Raw genomic sequence first — 19,639 nt, 5'->3', positions numbered from 1 at the left:
GGCTTATTACATCACTTTAATTGTGATATCCCTAGATGGGGTAGCACTGTACTATTTGTCTCATGCTGACTTATAAATTATTCCATCCACTTCCATGTTTTTGTCAAATTTGTGAGGAATTTGTATTAATTCTTCATTAGATACTTCATAGACTTTGCCAGTGAAGCAATTTAGGCCTGAAATTTTTGATACTCTTTAATTAATAACACAATCTCCTTACTTATTATAGGTTTCCTCAGATCATCAATGTCTTCTTGAGGCCATTTCAGAAGATTGTGTCTTTCTACCAATTTGTCCATCTCATATAATTTCATTTGTTGGCACACAGTTGCTATCGCCTGCAGTGATGGCATCCCGTATGGTGCCAGTTTGAGTCCCAGCTACTCCATTTCCATCCAGCTCCCTGCTAATGGCCTGGGAAAACAGCATAAGATGGCCTAAATACTTGGGCTCCTGCACCCACATGGGAGATGTGGGTGAAGCTCCTCACTCCTAGCTTCAGCTCAGCCCAGTTCTGGCCATTGCAGCCATTTCAGTAGTGAATCAGCAGATGGAAAATCTCTCTTTGTCTCTCCCTCTCTCCCTTTCTGTAACTCTGCCTTTCAAAGAACTAAATGAATCTTAAATAAAAAAGAAATTGAAGAAGATAGAATAAATTTATAAAGCTGTTTAACTTACAATTTGCGGTCCATTAATTCATCTGTATTTGAGTTAGTATCAGGTGTCAGTTTTCACTCCAATACAGTTATGCTCCTATGTGCCTTCTCTGTGCTATTATCATCAAATATATTTCTATATGTTATCAGCTCTTTAATAAAGATGATAAAGGCTTTTATGCAATAGATTTCTGTAAAATCAAGAAGAGAGAGAAGAAAAAAAGCATTATGCTGTTTTTTATAATTATATAATTTCCTTAATGATGCTCTTCATGTTTCTATATGGATTGGTATTTACATCTAAGATCACTTGCATTCTGCCTGTAAACCTTCTGTTAGTATTTTTTTGTCAACTAGATCTGAAAGCAATACATGTTTTCAAGTCTCTAGAGTTGAACTTCCACACACACTGTTTCAAATACAGTCAGTTCCTTTGAAGAGCACTTCAGAGCTCTATTTTTATGGGCAACCTCCCTCTGTGAGTCTGAGTCATGTTTCTTCCACTGGACATTGTTGGTAGTCTCTGCTCTTCTCTTGCCTCTCTCAGCATAAAACTGCACCCAGAAGTGAACCAGAGGAAGGGTAATCAGGGCAGGTGTTCCTAGCCTGCTCTGCATGGACCATGGCTTTGACTCTGTGGGTGGAAGATGGCAGAACGCAACCTCTGATCTCACTGACCAGGAATTTAGTCCCTATGCTTCCAGAGAGGAGAAGGCTAGACATGCCAGTAATCTGGCCCTGCAGCCTTCAGCCTCTGCATGTTGAGCAATACCAGGGTACTGTGGGATCAGCAGAGAACCTTGTGTCTCTTCTTCCTTTCTTCTTCCCTTAGAAATGCAATCAGGAAGCGAAAGAACAGCATAGAGTCTAAGGGTAAACAGAGTTTAAAATTTGCAGCCATATTGATAGTCTTATTTTCATTATACAACAGAGACAATTCCACTTATTTTGTATTACTATAGTCAGGACTGAATTAGACACTTATTGACTTATTTATCCAGGAAACAATTCAATCATAAAAGCTGTTGTTTTCACATTAGTCACTCAGCAACAGAGAGAGGCAGCATAGTGAGGTGGTTCAAGAATAGGATATGGGATCAAGACTGCCTGGGTTCAAATTACTTGTGATGCCATGATTTTAGATAAAGGATAAAGTCTGTGTGTGCCTTGGTTTCTCTAAAACCATAGGGAAATATTTCTTCCAAGATTTAAGGTGTGTAATCCGTGTGAAGCAGCCAGCGTGGGGCCTGGAACCCCCACAGAATACACAGCTCTCTCTTAACTGGGTGCTTGGTGTTAAGTGCAAGAGTGGGAGTCCATCAATGTGTTAGGCACGTCCTGCCCCTCACACAGCCTCTCTAAGGGAAAACCAGCCTCACCTACAGTGGGTCAATGATTTTAGATTAGACCGCAAAACACAATAAGGTGCTTCCTCGTACTGGGATTTCTGAAGTGACCCCTAATCAGGAAACATGCTCTGTGATGTTCAATATCCGATGGGCATTGCGAAAACAGCAAAAAGTCTCTGCGATCTCTTGCAACGTAAGGTAAAGATCATGTCCCTTGCACAGCCCTGGAAATTCCTGATGGTTGTTGAGTCACTGCCTACACTAAGTACTTTCAGTTTCACATTACTCTAAACCTATGTTTAGATGTTGCTTTTTCCTCATTGTTTGCTCACTGAAAAAACTCAGAGGATGTCACGGTTGGAGGGGTGACATATAAATCCAGCAATCCACTGAGACAGAGCAGTGGAAGAAGCCACTCCGTCTACACTGCACAGAGAAAGAACAGGTAAGAGCTCTTCCAACTTCTCTCAGAGCAGCCTCCTCCCAGCTATAAAGCAAGCAGGGCAGCATGGGAAGGGGTAGAATAGGATCAGTTTGTTTCCTGGAAAACGAATGAAACCAAGAGAAGCTGCAGCTGAACCCGAGGTGGCACAGGGCATCTGGCAAAATCCTGCTGTCATCCAGTGCCTGAGGGCCACTACTGTTCTGTGGAACCAGGTGACAGAGACACAAGCTAAACTGGAATTTGAATGCAGGAGGACTGTCTTTCTCTTTATTATCATTGTCTGTGTTGAGGAGGGGCAGAATTAAACCCATTAAGCCACAGGGAACTTGCTCAGTACTCCTGCAGTTGGAAAAGCTGCCCCTGGATTATTTACATGACAATGAACAGTCACTGAGACGCAAAAACCCCTGAAACCCAGGATTCTCTAATCACACTGCTGACCTTTGTTTTCAAAGAGGATTTCTTCCCTCAGAAAGGCCCATCCACTCCTTATGCCTTTCTACTTGTTTACCAGAGTGCTTCTTTTTAAAGAGCATCCCTGGAGGCAAGATCTCTGCTTACCTTGACCACACATCACCCCAGACAATTTTGACCCGGGCACTGCCCCGCTGCCCCCTCCCCCAGTACCTTGGCAGGGACATGCTTTATTCTCACCTCTTCTCACAGGTCTGCTTTCTCCTTTCCCTATCCACCCCCAACCCTCCCTCCCACACACACATACACTCCTTCTCTTCCTATCTCTCCTGCTTCTCTACCGAATGGAAAAACTGAGACTTTAAGTGTTGACTAGGGATTTGAGAGGGGGAGAGAAGGGAAGGAGGAAGCAAAGGAAATATGATTATCTTCTTAGAATTGTACCGGTAAAATACATGAAATCTGTTCTCTTTAAATTAATGAAACGTTTTAAAAATAATAAAATAAGCAATGACAGGAAATATAGATATTTTCTTTGAATAACTTCCTATCTAGATTTTTTTCTCGAATTTTTTTATTTATTTGAGAGCAGAGACAACATGTATTCCCATCCACTGGTTCAATCCCCAAAAGTTTGCAATGGCTGGAGATAGACTGGGGTGAAAACCAGGAACTGGGAACTCAACCCAGGTCTCCTGTGTGGATGGCAGGGAACCAGCTACTGTAGCAATCACCTGCTACCTCCCAAGGTATGCATTAGCAGGAAGCTGGAGTCAGGACTCAAACCCAGGTATCTTAACTTCCCTCTTAACTGGTAAGTTAAATGTCTATTCTCTTGTCTACTTTTCTTGATCTGCAGATTGATCTTTTGATCCTTATTGAAAAGTCTTTTTTAAAAGCAGTATTCAATATACGCAGTTATGCATTCATACTTCTACTGAGTTAGAAGTTAATTTATTATGAAGAATATGAACCTCAAATTCCAGGGCACCGCTCTGTCATAAGCTCCTTCCAAGGCTGTGGATGGGGGCCTACTCATATATTCACCAGGTCACATATTTTCACAAAATTTGTAGAACTGATTATATTGGTTCTACTTCCAAAAAGTGATGTGAGGAGTTCCATGGTTCCTCATTTCAGTGAAATAAACTCATCAGGAGTGGGGGATGGGAACACAACCAAAAATCTCTGGAAATTGCCCTAAAGGCATACATCAAATAATGAAATGTTTATTCATGGAGATCTTTGTTCATTATAAGAACTGATGAATGTATTAACTAGCACTGAATTTCTTTTTTCTCAAGCTTTTTTATGTATTTATTTGAAAGACAGAGTTATGGAGAGAGGGAAAAAGAAAAGAGAGGGAGATCTTCCATTTGCTCCTTTAATCCCCAAATCACCACAACACCTGGGGCTGGGCCAGGTCAAAGCCAGGAACCTGGAACTCCATCTGGGTCTCCTATTTAGTGACAAGGATCCAAGCACTTGGGCCATCTTCTGCTTCTTTCCCAGGTGCATTAGCAGAGAGCTGGATCAGAATTGGAGCAGCTGAAACTAGAACCAGTGCTCAAACATGGTGCCGGCAGTTTAATCTACTGCACTACAATGCCAGCTCCAGCACTAGATTTCTCACATATAGCCAAAATGAAAATAAATTCTGTAAATCCTATTCTATTTCTATTTAATGTCTACTCTATATTTTTAAAAATATACTTATGAGGGGCCGGCGCAGTGGCCTGTCTATAACTCTGCCTTTCAAATAAATAAATAAATAGTTTTTAACAATATACTTATTAGAGAGAGGCAGAGAGATTTAGAAAAAGAGAGACAGAGAGAAACGGAGCTCCTTTAAATTGGTTCACTCCCTACATGCCTGCAATAGCCAGGGTTAAGGCAGTCCAAATCCAGGAACCAAGAACTCAATCTCAGTACCCTTCATGGGTTGCAGGGATCCAATGACTATGGTTGCCACCAATAGCTTCCAGGGTCTGGCTTCAGCCACAGCCAGAAATTGAACGCAGGCATTTCAGTGAGGAATGAATATCTTAATCAACAACTTAACTGATGGGCAAAATACCCATCCCTAAATTTTGAAATAAGAATCCAAAAGGAAAGTTTTACATAGTAAGTCAAATAGAAGGTTTGAGTTATGAGACTGATTAAATGTTGATCATCCGTTGTCATACTACATTTTTAAAATGAACTGCTTTGATAATAGTTACATGACTTTCTAAAATAGTACAGATTTTTCCCCTGTCTATGTTGTTGGCTCACACAAAAACTTTGGCCATGCCATGGAATTTTATGACTCCACTTTGCGAAGACAAAAGACTGGAAACTCTAATTCATTTCACCTCTTCCCTTGCAGACAAAGTGATATTCCAAAATGACCTCAGAGATCCACATGCCAGGCCCCATGTGCCTCATTGAGAATACTAATGGACAACTGTTGGTCAATCAGGAAGCTCTGAAGATCCTGTCTGCCATCAAGCAACCTGTGGTGGTGGTGGCTATTGTGGGCCTCTACCGAACAGGCAAGTCCTACCTGATGAACAAGCTGGCTGGGAAGAAAAAGGGTGAGTGGCAGCAGCTAAACTCTCTCTCTCCCCTCTCTCCACTCACACTGTCACCACCCAGTCTGGGGAAGTGAGACAAGCAGGATGAGGATGGGGGTGAACACTGAAAGTCAATGGTTGGACCACAGCTGGTCTTTTTATCTGGACTGTGAACCAGGAGATGAGAGTCGGCTCCCTGCCTCTTCCAAGGATGCCTTAGTTTTTCCTTCTACAAGCAAAAATGGTTCATATTTTAGAATTAAACAGTAATAAAATAATAAATGTACACAATAATCATGCATAATAAACTACAAGACATTCAAAATGTTCTTGAAGTGACAAGTTTGATTAGATGTCTAAGGTTAAACATTTTTCAATCTGTATTGAAATTTTTATTATTATGTAAAATATATGTGCCATAAGATTTAGCCTTCTTATTGTATTTAAGGTACAATTCTATGGCATTAATAAATGGTCATTGGTGTACAGCCATCACCTCCATCCATCTCCACAACTTTTTCATCTTCTGAGACAGAAAATCTATACTCAGGGGCCCCACTGTGGTGTAGTGGGTAAAACCACTGCCTACTACACCAGCATCCTATATGGGTACCAGATCGAGACCCATCTATTTAGGGATCCCTCTTGAGAATCCTTGAAATTATACAGATTTTTCTACTTCTAAAAAAATAATCTATGGAATTTTGATGGGCATTGTATTGAATCTGTAAATTACTTTGGGTAGTAGTTACTTTTTTTTTTTTTTTTTTTTTTGACAGGCAGAGTGGATAGTGAGAGAGAGACAGAGAGAAAGGTCTTCTGTTTTGCCATTGGTTCACCCTCCAATGGCCGCTGAGGCCAGCACATCTCGCTGATCCGAAGCCAGGAGCCAGGTGCTTCTCCTGGTCTCCCATGCGGGTGCAGGACCCAAACACTTGGGCCATCCTCCACTGCCTTCCTGGGCCATAGCAGAGAGCTGGCCTGGAAGAGGGGCAACCGGGATAGAATCCGGCACCCCAACCGGGACTAGAACCCGGTGTGCCGGTGCCGCGAGGCGGAGGATTAGCCTGTTGAGCCACGGCGCCAGCCATGTAGTTACATTTTAAGAATACAAAATCTGCCAACCCATTAATGATATCTTCCCAGCTCTTTATGTCTTGAGTTCTTTCAAGAAGGTCTTTAAGTTTTTTCTATATGTGTCTTTCATATCCTTGGTTAAGCTTATGCCTAAGTAGTTTATCTTTTTTTAAAAAAAAGGTTTATTATATATCAAGCATTTTCTCTGCCATAGGCACTAGGCTAGTTTTCATAATTATATCATCACATAAAATACAAGCTACTGTTGTCCTTTATTAGGATGAAATTATTGTTTTCAGAAGTTATGAAACTTGCTTGAGTAAAAGTTTAAGTAGTAATAATAAATGGTAGCTCTTGAATTAAAACCAAAGTCAACTTGATTCTAGAATATGAGGCTTTCAATCAAACAGCCCTACTGCTTCTCCAATTTCACTTCTGAAATTTGATTAAATAAATTTCATGAAAATCATGAGATTGGCCAGTAGTGATATTGGAGAAATAATCTTTAGCTCAATAAAGCAAAATTCCAGAAATCTCATTACCTATGTCAACAGTGCCTCAAATCTATATGAGCCTATCCATTCTGCATGATAGGGAGTCAAGGAGAAGGAGTGGGATAGGCTGCATGAATATATGTAGGCTATTATCTAGGGCTTGGCTTTTGTTGAAGCTGGTTTGTCCACCAGGAGTGTTATTTAAAAAAAAAAAAAATCAATAAATAACTCAAAGCAGGCCTTGCTTGAACGAATTCATGATGACCATGCCATGGATAAAGGATTTTGCCTAAAAATAAATAAATATATATAATAAAAATAATTTTTTAAAAGGTTTCTTTATTTATTTGGAAGTCAGAGTGACAGAGAGGGAGAGACAGAGAAATTTTCTGTCCGCTGGTTTACTCCCCAAATAGTCACAACAGCTAGAGTTGGGCCAGACTGAAGCCAGGAGTTTCAACTGAGTCTCCATGAGGGGATCAAGCACTTGGCCATCCTCTGATGCTTTCCCAGGCCATCAGCAGGGAGCTGGACTGGAAGTGGAGCAGCCAGGACATGAACCAACACCCATAGGGAATGCCAGTGTTATAGATAGCATCTTTACCTGCTATGCCATAACACCAGATCCAGTAGTTTATTCTCCTGATGTTATATGAAAAAAGATTATTTTCTGATTGGTTCAACATGGCAGATGTGCTGCTGCTGGTCATATGGTGCTTCGACCACCACCAAGTGGCTGAGGGTCCAAAACTGAGTCAAGGTTTAATAGGTTAAAAAATGTTTGGAGCCAAGAGCCTGTAATTTGTTTTTAATTCTGTGGTTTCATGCTGAAGACACTGCCGTGACATCTGGTAAGACTGATCTGATTGTTCACAGAGCATAGAAATACAGCTCATTTCTATACACTGATTTTGTATGCTACAACTTTGCTGAGTACACTTATTAGTTCTAACAGGGTTTTGTGGTCTACTTAACGTTTTCTGCATATAAGAGCAGGTCATCTGCTAACAGAAAGTTTCATTTTTCCCTTTGTAATTTTTATGCCCTCTATTAAATTTTCTTACAGTTTCCTTTTTGCTTCCAGTATTATGTTGAACAATGTGGCAAAAGATATCATTTTCTTCTTATGTATGATCTCAGAGAAAAAGCTTTCTTGTTTTTATCATTGAATGTGATGCAAATTTCTCATATATGGCATTTACCATGTTATGTTTACTTCCTTCTATTTCTAATTCATTGATTGTTTTTTATCATGAATGTGTGTTGCATTTTTTCCATATGTTGGGTACCTTAATTTTCCTTTTGCTCTGATTATTATATGTGACATAAATACTGATTGTGGATATGTGTATCTCTCATAACTTCTACTATACCAACATTTATCTCAGTTTCCCTAACTCCTGGCTCCTAACCATGCATGTGTCCTTTCTGATGCCTCTCCTCTCTGCAGGCTTCTCTCTGGGCTCCACGGTACAGTCTCACACCAAGGGCATCTGGATGTGGTGTGTGCCCCACCCCAAGAAGCCAGACCATGCCCTAGTTCTGCTTGACACTGAGGGTCTGGGAGATGTAGAGAAGGTAAGGAATGGGCAACTATTTTGGATTAACTCCTCATTCCAGAACATCCTCTAAAATACATGGTTTTCCTTAAATAAGAGCTTGCATTCAACCATCATAAATCTGTTTCTTTTTACCTGCATGAGAATTAGTTCAGCAACCAGAGGTGAGAAAAATATTCATAGGAAAAATCCTAGTAGAAGAGCCTGGTGGTCAGTTGAGAGTGTTCTAACTATTAACAGGCTATAAACTAAGCAAGTTTACCCAGATGCCAAAAGGTACCACAAATAAGCTGTCTTACTTGACAGAGACCTTCAGTTAAGGATTTGGGTTGTAAAGTCCCATAACTCTGTATTTAAATTGAAACAGTCTCACTAGTTCATTGGCTTTAGCAAGTTGACTTCTCTAGCCTCAGCTTTCTGATTTGTAAAATGGATATAAAAGATCTATATTTGCTTTGCAGTATTGTTTTGGGTATTATATAAGATTACTAATGTGTTAAATGCCTAATGACTTCACACTTAAATAGCTACAAATATTATAAATCTTACTTAAATCATTTTTATTATACAAATATAAAATTATACATTTTAATTGTGTTTCAAGCCTTGGGATGTCTGTTTTATAATTGTCTGCCAATAATCATAAGTAGGCCTCATGAGAATTAGTGTAAACCAAAAATTCTAACAAAAGATATCAAAAGTCAAAGTTCAACAGAGAACCATTTTTCTTTGGATTTGGGTTCCTTTTATAGGTAGTCTTTAAAAAAACACTCCAATTAGGTGAGTATATTTTTACTGCTGATCTGGAAAGTGCCACGAGAATGAATTGATGGAATGTGTTCTGACTTTCAGGGGGACAATCAGAATGACTCCTGGATCTTTGCCCTGGCAATCCTCCTGAGCAGCACCTTTGTTTACAATAGCATGGGAACCATCAACCAGCAGGCCATGGACCAACTGCAGTATCCTTTCTGTGGTCCCAATTAGCACAGATTCAGAGAGGAGATCTGCACTAATAATCCAGCTGTGAGATTTTAAAGCAAGTGCAAAACAAAACAAACAAAAAAACATAAAAAGTAATTCAAGGTATAGCAGGTTAAGCCCCAGCTTGTGATGTCTACATCCCATATTTGAGTGCCTGGTTTTGAGTCTGGCCACTCTGCTTCTGACCCGACTTCCTCCTAATGAACCTTGGAAATGATATCAGAGAGGCGGCTAGTTAGGTCTGTGAAGCTGGAAGCCAGAAGCCACATAGCCTGCCCTCCCTCCCTCACCCTCCTGCCCTTGTCCCCTCCTTCTTGTCAATCAAAGCACCCCGTCCCAAGATGTATCTCCTTCACCTGGGACCTGGCAGACAGGCACCATTATGTTTTAGACAAAATAGGGTTTAATTTTTATTACAGGCTCTTGCCATGCATAATGGGATTCTTAATGCTGGCATATATAAGATAAATTTTAATCAGAAGATGAGAAAGTGAACATAAACACATGTGAACATGGAATGCCCCACACCTACAGATACCCATCATGAATAGGAAGTGGGACCAGAAGAGAAAGGGGGTAAAAGAGGGGGAGGTGAGAGACAGATGTCCAGATGTGAACCTCTTTTATGAGGCTATAGGGCAGAGTGACTATTTACATGGTGTCTACCTCCCAGGTCCCAGGTGAAGGAGATTCATCCCAGGAAGGGGGTGGTTTGATTGTCAAGGGGTCGAGAGTTGGGGAAGGCTTATGGCTTCCAGCCTTGCAGATCTAACTACCTGTCTATCCCCTATCAGAAGCAGCAAATGTTGTCTCAAGTACTTGAGTCCCTGCCATCTGTATAGGAGATCTGAAAGGAATTCCTGGTCCCCTGGCTTTAGCCTGGACTGGTGCTGGCTGTTTCAGCCATTTGGGTAGTGAACCAGTGGATAGAAGATCTCTCTCTCTCTCTTTTTCTCTCCTTCCCTCCCTCCTACCCTGCATCTCTTTTTGTCGCTCTTTCACCTAAATAAATAAATCATTTAAGAAAACAATTCAAATCAAGGGAAAAAAGCCAAGTATTTACTGAAGAATTGATACCTAGGTGAGAACAAAGGCACAATGAATGTTTGGGAAGATGTGGAACTAATACAGAATTGGGATATGGTTATTTTCACCAGTTTTCCTTAGTTAACACTCAGCTATGTGACTGAACTGACAGATCGCATAAGAGCAAAATCCTCACCTGATGCAAATGAGGTGGAGGATTCATCTGACTTTGTGAGCTTCTTCCCAGACTTTGTGTGGACACTGAGAGATTTTTCCCTGGACTTGGAAGTAGATGGACAAGCCATCTCAGCAGACCAGTATCTGGAGAATTCACTCAAGCTAAAGCATGGTAATGGATGTGTGGCCAGTAAATGGGGACGACAGAACACCAGACATTACAGTTTTTGAGTTTTCTTATATTTACAGCTTTTTATTTCTTCCAGTCAGTAATTCCAAGAAAATAATGCTTGTTTAATATTAATTTGATTTTAAATTATTTTCTCCCTTGTTCTAAAAGCAACTTTCTTTTTATCTCACATCTCACTATGTTATGACTTGGTAAATGTCTCCTTGCTTAGGGTCTGTGATTCTGTATTTATCTAAAGAATACAGAGTAAAATTGTTACCGGAGAAATCGCAGCATTCTTGTCTTCGCGCAAGAAAGAATTCAGGCATGAGACAAAGAGTAGTGGGAGGTAAAATAGCAAGGTTTATTAGGGCAGGGACATCCATAAGGACGGATGAGCACCTCTGCAGACAGAGCCTGAGAGACTTGGCGCGGGGGGGGGGGGGGGGGGGGGGGACGGGAAGGAGTGAGGTTATGGTTGAGTGGAGAGATTACACCTGGCCAGACCAGGCGGGCGACTCAGCAGAGAGGCAGAGGGCTGAGCGCGAAGTCCAGTTGAGGCTGGGGGTTTTTAAGGAGATGGGTCTTGCTTCCCCACCTCTGTTCCTCTTGGAACAAAGGGCTTTTTGGATGTAAATAGAAAAACTTCTCTCTTGAAGCTCTGAAACAAAGGACTTTATGGATGCAAATGTTATCAGACAAGAGGAAGGGAGCAGGGTGTTTGAGATGCAGATACTAGGCTGCACCTGGGAGATTGTGTAAAATTGTCAGGCAGAAGGGGTGGGGACCTCCACCTGGCAGGTTATCAGGTAGAAGGGGGCAGGGCAGAGCAGGATGTGAACACCGGGCTGCCCCTGAAACACCATCGGGATGACCTTGAGATGCAGCATATGCTGGACATAGATGTCTTCTCTTTAGGCCTGTTACACACACATAAGCTCATAACTGACTTCCTACCTAACAAAATGAATCCATATATTTGAAGAAAATCAACTAAAGCATGAAGAGAATACTTGTCCAAGTACTGATCAATGACACCACACAAGTAATATTATCAATACAGTGATGCCATTTTTTCTTAAATAAGGTTCATTGGAAAATGCTATGCCCATTCATTTATGTAGCATCTACAGCTGCTTTCATGTTATAATACTTGAGTGGAGTACATAAAGAAAGCTCATCTGACCAGAAAAACCGAAACTGTGTATATTTGGCTCTTCACAGAAAGTTTGTAAACACTTATTTTAGGCAAATCCTTTTATGTTCCCTAGGCACCGGTGAAAAAATTAAAAATTTTAATCTGCCACGACTCTGTATCCGGATGTTCTTCCCAAAGAAGAAATGCTTTATCTTCGATAGACCTACACACCGGAAGAAGCTTGGCCAGCTCGAGACAATGCACGATGATGAACTAGACCCAGAATTTGTGCGACAAGTGGCCGAATTCTGTTCCTACATCTTCAGCAATTCCAAGACTAAAACTCTTTCAGGAGGCATCAGGATTGATGGCCCTCGTAAGTCCCCTTTCTAGTCCCTCCAGCTTCAGCTTTAAAAAAATGCAAATCTACCACCATTCTTGTGTTAAATTTCAGATGTCACCTGCATTTCTAATGGATTTTGTTGGTAGAACTCCCTGGTGAGAAAGGCAGAAAGGATCAATGAAAAGCTGTATTGCTCAAAACTTTCCAAGTAACCTGGACGTGCACTATCCAATCTGAGAGTCACTAGACTAGTGTGCCTATTTAAATTTAAATGTAGATAAATTAAAATGAAAGAAAAGTAAAAATTCAGATCACATGGTTACATTTCTTAGCTAGAAGTGGCTTGTGACTACTCTATTATACAGCATAGCATCAATTATTCCATGAATAGTGATCAAAACATGCTTACTATGGACAAGGCTGATGGTGAAATGAAAGTGGTATGCCTCCCAACACAACCGTGCTTGACGTTAAAATGGATGCAAATATGCAATAACCACAGGCCTATGTAATCTAGAAACCAGATTCCCTAAACTTGTTGTGCTTACAATACCTATCATCTGGGGATCTTGCCAAACAGAAGGGTCTGATTAAGGAAATCTGAGCAGAGGCAAAGATTCTGCATTTCTAGCAAGTTTCCAGGTGAGCCTGTGGACACTGATGCAGTGAGGCAAATGGGTGGTAAATGAAATGCTCAGAATTACACAGAACGGCAGCATTGTCTTCACTCAACCTGCAACAAACATCACCATTTGTGCTTCATTTGTAGGTCTGGAAAACCTGGTGTTGACATATGTCAGTGCCATCAGCAGTGGGGATCTGCCCTGCATGGAGAACGCAGTGCTGGCCTTGGCCGAGATAGAGAACTCAGCTGCAGTGAGAAAAGCCATTGCCCACTATGAGCAGCAGATGAACCAGAAGGTGCAGCTGCCCACAGAAACCCTCCAGGAGCTGCTGGATCTGCATAGGGCCAGTGAGAAAGAAGCCATTGAAGTCTTCATCAAGAATTCCTTCAAAGATGTTGACCATTCATTTCAAAAGGAATTAGCGGTAACTTTTCTCTTAAGTTCATGTAGATATAGATGAAAGCAAAGTACTACTAGGAAGTGAAATGGGTTCTTACTTTGAAAGAGGTGATTATCAATATATTTTAAAAAGGTGAGAGCTATCTCTTGATAATCATAATAATCAGATGAGAATTTTATTTTTACAGACTTAAGGCTTTGAAACATGTGTCTTTCATGAATAAGCTAATACTCCTCCCCTTAATTGGATTCAGTGCATATAAGTAATAATCAAAACCTATAATCAGATTACATGCCCACTGGTATCAGACTGATTTGAAAGTCTAGCCAAGGCCAAAGAAAATTTTATTGTTAGTTTCTCGAGAAGGCTTATGTTGCACTACATTTATTCTACATGCCGTCATTTGTCCAATCTGAAAAAGTTGAACTTTAGATCCTAAGATGTGGCATGAAGCTAACAATCTCTACTGTGAACTTCACCTCCCACGAGAAAGACACTTTAGTACAGGATTGGGATCAGGAGGAAGAATAGAGTCTTGAGACAGTACCTGTAATTTTCTAGGGGAAATAGACCTTTTTCAAAGAAGTATTTTCAAAATTCTGAGCTCAGGCTAACCTCTCTTCCATGCTCTTCTTTTTGCTTCCTGTTTTTCCATGAAAGGCCCAGCTGGAAAAAAAGCAGAATGACTTTGTAAATCAGAATATGAAAGCATCATCAGAGCGTTGCTCAGTTTTACTTCAGGACATTTTCCAACCTCTAGAAGAAAGTATGAAACAAGGGGTCTTTTCTAAACCGAAGGGCTATCACCTCTTGGTTCAGAGGATGCAAGAACTGAAAGAACAATACTATCAGGCACCTGGGAAAGGGATACAGGTAACCATGAGTTTTCTTTGATTATGGGGAACTGTTGACATGCCTCCTTGAAACATCAATATGACCAAGTATAATTGCAAATAGACAAACACTACTGTCTGCCTAGCATTCATCTTTTTATTCAATGACATATACAAGAGTCCAGTTACACTAGATATGTACCTGGTACTCATTAAAGTACATGCAATTAGCAATAGATTTATAAACTGAATCATGAGGTTAACAATGAAACTGTTATTATCATCGATTACTACAGATGGATTGTGTTTTGCAAGGGAGATAAATTCAAAACAATTTCTTAAACAAAAATGACCATTCATCAGTCTGTGGTTCAAAATGGCATTGAAGGCCAACTGGATCCAAGATTTTCAACCATGTCATCATCTGTCTTTCTGTCCATTGCTTTCCCACACCCCCACATGTGCCTCCCTCCCTCCCCACATCCTCCACCTCCTACTCTGATCTTCTTTCTTCTGGATAGCTTCATTCTCCAGCAAACTCACTCCTATGGGACCACAGCACCAACAGCTCCATACTTAAAGCCCCCAATCTAAAACCACAGAGTCACTTTTCCCCAGTATCTGTTTCGGCTCCCTTGTAGGAACTGTAATTACAGAGGTGGGGTCGTGATTGATTAGCCAACCTAGAGTTTGAGTCTGCATCGTGAAATGGAATCTTGAACACTGGGGTCACTGGGGCCAAGAGGAGCAATTGTTATAGAAAAAGAGCTGAGAGACAGGGAGAAATGCTTACAGTCATTTCCTATACCAACTCTATCCTCTGGGTTCTAAGGCTGAAGAGACTCTGCAGAAATACTTGAAATCCAAGGAATCGGCCATTGATGCAATTCTGCAAACAGACCAGACCCTCACAGAAAAAGAAAAGGATATTGAAGGTGAGTGACTCAAAAGAGTGTAGATACTCACATAATCTCTTACAATTTATATAATTTGACTGCATGAACCTGGTGTCTTTAAACTGGAGAAAGAAGAGCAGAGATGTGTCTTACAAGTGGAAGTCACATCTGAGGAGGGGCTATCTAGCCAGCAGCAATGATAACCCCATGAACATTTTCTTCCTTCCTTTTCCTTTGCAGTGGAACGTGTGAAGGCTGAGGCTGCAAAGGCTAATGTAAAAATGTTAGAGGAATTACAGAAAAAGAATCAGCAGATGATGGAGCAGAAAGAGAAGAGTTATCAGGAGCATGTGAAACAGTTGACTGACAAGATGGAGAGAGACCGGGTCCAGATGCTACAAGAGCAGGAGAAGACTCTGGCCCTTAAACTTCAGGTATTCCATGGCATCACCTTCAGGTTTCTGCTTTTCTGCTTTCTCTCCTTCTTCTGGACCACAAAAACAGTCAGAAGGGGAACACAAAGCCCAAAGACAGCCCTTGCTTGCTCATTTGCACTCTTCAATCCCTGCCTACCTACCTGGCCTGTCTGTGCCCCTATCTGCTAACTAAACACATCAATGTTTGTGCCATATCTGTACTTTACTAGTGAGTCCTTCAGTTAACAGTTGCCCTTATCTGTGATGCATCACAAAATTGTCTTAATCTCTATCTCTTACTGAATCCTATGTAAGCAATAACTAGATCCCTATATTCAGGAAAGCACACGGAGGTTCAGAAAAGACTACATAACTTTCCTAATATCATAGAGTTAGTAAAACATCCACCACTTAGTAGAGTCCACAGTAATTTTTTTTTTTATGTTGCATCTGATGTGACTTTCACTCCATGAGAATTTTCTGAGCAAGACTCCTTAGTTCTCACACCTGGGTGAGTCTGCAATGCCCTCTTGCTCTGAGTCTATGTTGTGCAGAAAATCACATGCAGAAATTCAATGTGGTCACTCTGGGACTCTGAGTTTCTTGCCTATCTCCTGCCAACCCTGCCACCAAATTTTGGAGGGCTAACATCCTGATATGAGACTCAGGTGCTTCATCAGATTTTGAGAATACTTTATTTCAGTGTTAGGTGTAGAAATATAAACATGTATGTAGGAGGATGAGTAACAGAGTTCAGTAATGCAGAGATGAGATTTGAAGCCAAATACATGACTGAGGTTTCCAACTAACATCATGTACGATGAATAGGGGGAAAAGCAAAACTGGTAATGAGGTTCATGAGTGGGTCAGGAGGGGTGGTAGCTGAAACTCTCTCTTAGTCAATGGACACCCAGGAGAAATAATCACAGAGTTCAGATGCCCAAGAAAAAGTGCACTGATTACTAGGTGTAGGGTAGGGAAAGTTTCAAAGAGAAATTAAGAACTAAAAACTCAATGAGTGCAGAAATTACACAGAGGGGTTTGCTTAAAACTAACTGTATTCTGTTTCATTTTCACTTTTTAGGAACAAGCTCGACTAATGAATGAGGGATTTGCAAATGAGAGCAAACGACTTACTAATGAGATAGAGAGTCTCCGCAGGCAGATGAGACCACCAAGGAGAATATGTGTTATAAGCTAAGGACCTTAAGGATAGGCCTTTCCTGTCTCCCTAACCCAAGGCATAGTGTCACATGTTATCTCACTTGAAAATCCTTAGGCCTTGCATCACAACACCAAAGACATGGAAGTATAACAGTTGAAATCATATTCTTCCAAAAAAGATTGTAAATTCTGTAGTAAAGAATGATTTTGCCTCACTACCAATACAGGAGATACCATAGAGGAATCACTCAGGAGATGTCTATTCTTCTGGTTGCAAATATATTCTGAGCAAAGTCATGGATAAAAGACTTGGGATGTAGTTGGACATCAGTTTAGAAAACTCTACCATGGTCCCAGAAGCAGGGATAGCCATCTTAATTTTTTCTGAAGATAATGTGAAGTTCTGCATTATGTTAAAGGTATAGTCTACGAGCAATAATATAGGGTAGGGACAGTGGATAATCTTCACTAATGGATTCCAAGCCAAAGTAAACTACTTTGTGTAAGCTCTAGAATGTCTGAATAATTTCCACAGGAAGATGGAAGAAATCATCAACATGAAGAGTTGGGTCACATGAGCTAAAGCAAGCAGCTTCCCTTTCTTTCTCAGTTCACCCAGATTATAACTTTAATGGAACCCTGTAGAATTTAGGATAAATGACACTGGATTAAGCTCAGTAACATGATGGCACTTATACATTATGTATTTAGGAATGCATAATTTTCAAAGGCCGAATTTAAATGATTATGGGTAGCATGTGAGAAAACAAAAGTATTAATGACTTTATGACTTACAATACTAAAGTGTAGGCTAGTGTTTTCCTAGTGGTTCATCTTAACAATTGACATCCTTGTGATTTTCTTCAAAGAGCATGTATTTGAAATGTTTTCTATATTTTTCACCAAGAAAGTGTTGCTCTTGTTATTACCTGGTATTTGTAGACTATATCCAATTGTCAAAAGTCTAGGTGGGCTGGCACTGTCGTGTGGTGGGTTAAGCCTCTGCCTGTGGCTTCAGTATCCCTTATGGGTGCCAGTTTGTGTCCCGGCTACCCCTCTTCCAATCCAGCTCTCTGCTAATGGATTGGGAAAGCAATGGAAGATGGCCTGGGTGCTTGGGCCCCTGCACCCACATGGGCGACCTGGAGGAGACTCTTGGATCCCAGCTTCTCTCTCTGTCTATCCCTCTCTCTGTATGTAACTCTGCCTCTCAAAAAAAGAGAAAAATGAAAAAAAAAAAGTTTAGGTAAACAATTGTGTTTTCTTAAAGTTATTAGTAATTATTTTCCAGCTGAAAATAAAACATATTTCACTAGCCTTATCCCTAATTGAGTGTTCTTTACAGTTTCTTACAAAACAATAAGGTTTTAGTCTTCCTAGCAATGATTGGCCAACTTTTCTGCAAAATACTAGATAGCAACAATTTATGGCTTTGCAGATCATTTAGTCCCTGTCTCAACTACCCAACCATGCACATAGAGAAAATGCAGCTGTAGAGACAACATAGAAATGAATGAGCCTGGCTACATTCCAGTAAAACCTTCTTATCAAAAATAGGAAGCACTCACAGCCACCGTTTGCAGAATTCTGCTTTCTAGAAGCACTGATCAAAGTTTTATATACCTGCCTTGTGTTACTTAAAAGAATCACATGGATTAGATTGGATATGTTAGCATCTTGAAAATGTTACCTGCTCAGAAAAGGTCAGGAAAGCAGCAACTGCCGTTAACTCCACATGAACAACCCTCCTTTTTCTGATTTTATTACTTTGAACCTCTCCTGTGCCCATCAGATGGCAAATCCCTCCTTTCACAGTTGGGTCTGATACTGGCAAACAGTATTTCCTCCCTTGAACTGGAATTTCACAAGAGACCCGATAAGACAGCATATTAGATGGAATGTTTATGTATATATGCTTTGTTTTCTTTTTTAAGCTAGATGCTACAAAGAAATATAGGAAATATATTTTATTAGTTGAAGAAACTCAGGGATAGAATAAAAATAAGCTGTCTTCAAACTAAAAACGATGGGGAGCAGATGTTTGGTGCAGTGTCTTTAGTTGCCATCTACAACACCCATGTCCCATATCAGAAAGCCTGGTTGAGTTTCCATTAAGCTGCTTCCAATAAACTGCAAGTGATGGCTATAGTACTTGGGTCTCTAACACCCACGTGGGGGACCTGGATGGAGTTCCAGGTTCTTGTTTTCAGCTTGGCCCTACCTACCCTGGTTTGTGGGGCATTTGAGGAATGAACCAGCAGATGGAATATAAATTTCTCTGTGTGTGACCCCCTTTCAAATAAAATGAATTTTTAAAAAAATAAACTATATAGGCCGGTGCCATGCTCAATAGGCTAATTCTCCACCTGCAGCGCCGACACACTGGGTTCTAGTCCCAGTCGGGGCGCCGGATTCTGTCCCGGTTGCTCCTCTTCCAGGCCAGCTTTCTGCTGTGGCCCGGGAGTGCAGTGGAGGATGGCCCAAGTGCTTGGGCCCTGCACCCGCATGGGAGACCAGGAGAAACACCTGGCTCCTGGCTTCGGATCAGCGCGATGTGTCGGCTGCGGCAGCCATTGGGGGGTGAACCAACGGCAAAAAGGAAGACCTTTCTCTCTGTCTCTCTCTCTCTCACTATTCACTCTGTCAAAAAAAATAAAAAATAAATAAATAAATAAATAAATAAACTGTATAATGGTTTCTTTATTAACCACAAACAAATAAGAAAATTGAGACTCAGCGAAACCGCTACTTCTTCTCTAGCTTGGTAACATCAAAGTCCAGTACAGATTCCAAGTCATGTGACTATTGGTTTCATGATTTTTTTTAAACAGTATTTCCAGGAACAGCAACAATAAGCTCACTCTCCATAGATGCCTATTGCTGTCACCAGTGCTCCTCAGTCCTGCTGCCTGTTAAAA

The 19,639-nt window shown here is 40.8% G+C and overlaps 3 protein-coding genes across 5 annotated transcripts in view; 2 read left to right on the top strand and 1 right to left on the bottom strand.

Moving 5' to 3' along the window:
• Nucleotides 1–19,639, top strand: part of KYAT3 (kynurenine aminotransferase 3) — a 206,874-nt gene that overhangs the window by 90,921 nt on the left and 96,314 nt on the right. The gene's annotated exons all lie outside the window — the stretch shown is intronic.
• LOC133759924 (guanylate-binding protein 5-like) overlaps nt 1–19,639 on the bottom strand; it is a 91,357-nt gene that overhangs the window by 30,136 nt on the left and 41,582 nt on the right. For 2 of the 3 annotated variants that reach the window (XM_062191677.1, XM_062191674.1), the window contains exons 3-4: nt 13,960–14,078; nt 679–847 (exon numbers count right to left, since the gene is read on the bottom strand). Coding sequence is in view for 2 of the 3 variants with exons in the window: in XM_062191674.1 (XP_062047658.1) it covers nt 679–692 (14 nt within the window). In the remaining variant the exon portion in view is untranslated. Of the gene's footprint in view, nt 1–678; nt 869–13,959; nt 14,079–19,639 lie in introns of those variants that run through there. The other variant, XM_062191676.1, reaches the window with a different exon arrangement.
• GBP1 (guanylate binding protein 1) lies at nt 2,281–18,063 on the top strand. The gene is made up of 11 exons (XM_062191680.1): nt 2,281–2,450; nt 5,233–5,440; nt 8,441–8,568; nt 9,402–9,511; nt 10,712–10,908; nt 12,177–12,419; nt 13,156–13,436; nt 14,073–14,285; nt 15,078–15,180; nt 15,382–15,575; nt 16,642–18,063. Exons 2-11 carry the CDS (start codon nt 5,251–5,253, stop codon nt 16,756–16,758), a joined length of 1,776 nt encoding a protein of 591 aa, XP_062047664.1. The 5' UTR covers nt 2,281–2,450; nt 5,233–5,250; the 3' UTR covers nt 16,759–18,063.

Source organism: Lepus europaeus, chromosome 5 (genome assembly GCF_033115175.1).
Source record: "Lepus europaeus isolate LE1 chromosome 5, mLepTim1.pri, whole genome shotgun sequence".
In the NCBI taxonomy this organism is placed as follows: domain Eukaryota; kingdom Metazoa; phylum Chordata; class Mammalia; order Lagomorpha; family Leporidae; genus Lepus; species Lepus europaeus.
Note: the sequence above shows the minus strand (reverse complement) of the source record. Positions and strands in the feature narration are given on the sequence as shown.

Excerpts from the sequence above, each read along its gene's own strand:
- GBP1 (XM_062191680.1), top strand. The coding sequence starts at position 5,251 with ATGACCTCAGAGATCCACATGCCAGGCCCCATGTGCCTCATTGAGAAT. Across the intron at positions 10,909-12,176 it reads TTCACTCAAGCTAAAGCATG|GCACCGGTGAAAAAATTAAA; the intron begins GTAATGGATGTG and ends TATGTTCCCTAG. Across the intron at positions 15,181-15,381 it reads AAAAGAAAAGGATATTGAAG|TGGAACGTGTGAAGGCTGAG; the intron begins GTGAGTGACTCA and ends TTTCCTTTGCAG.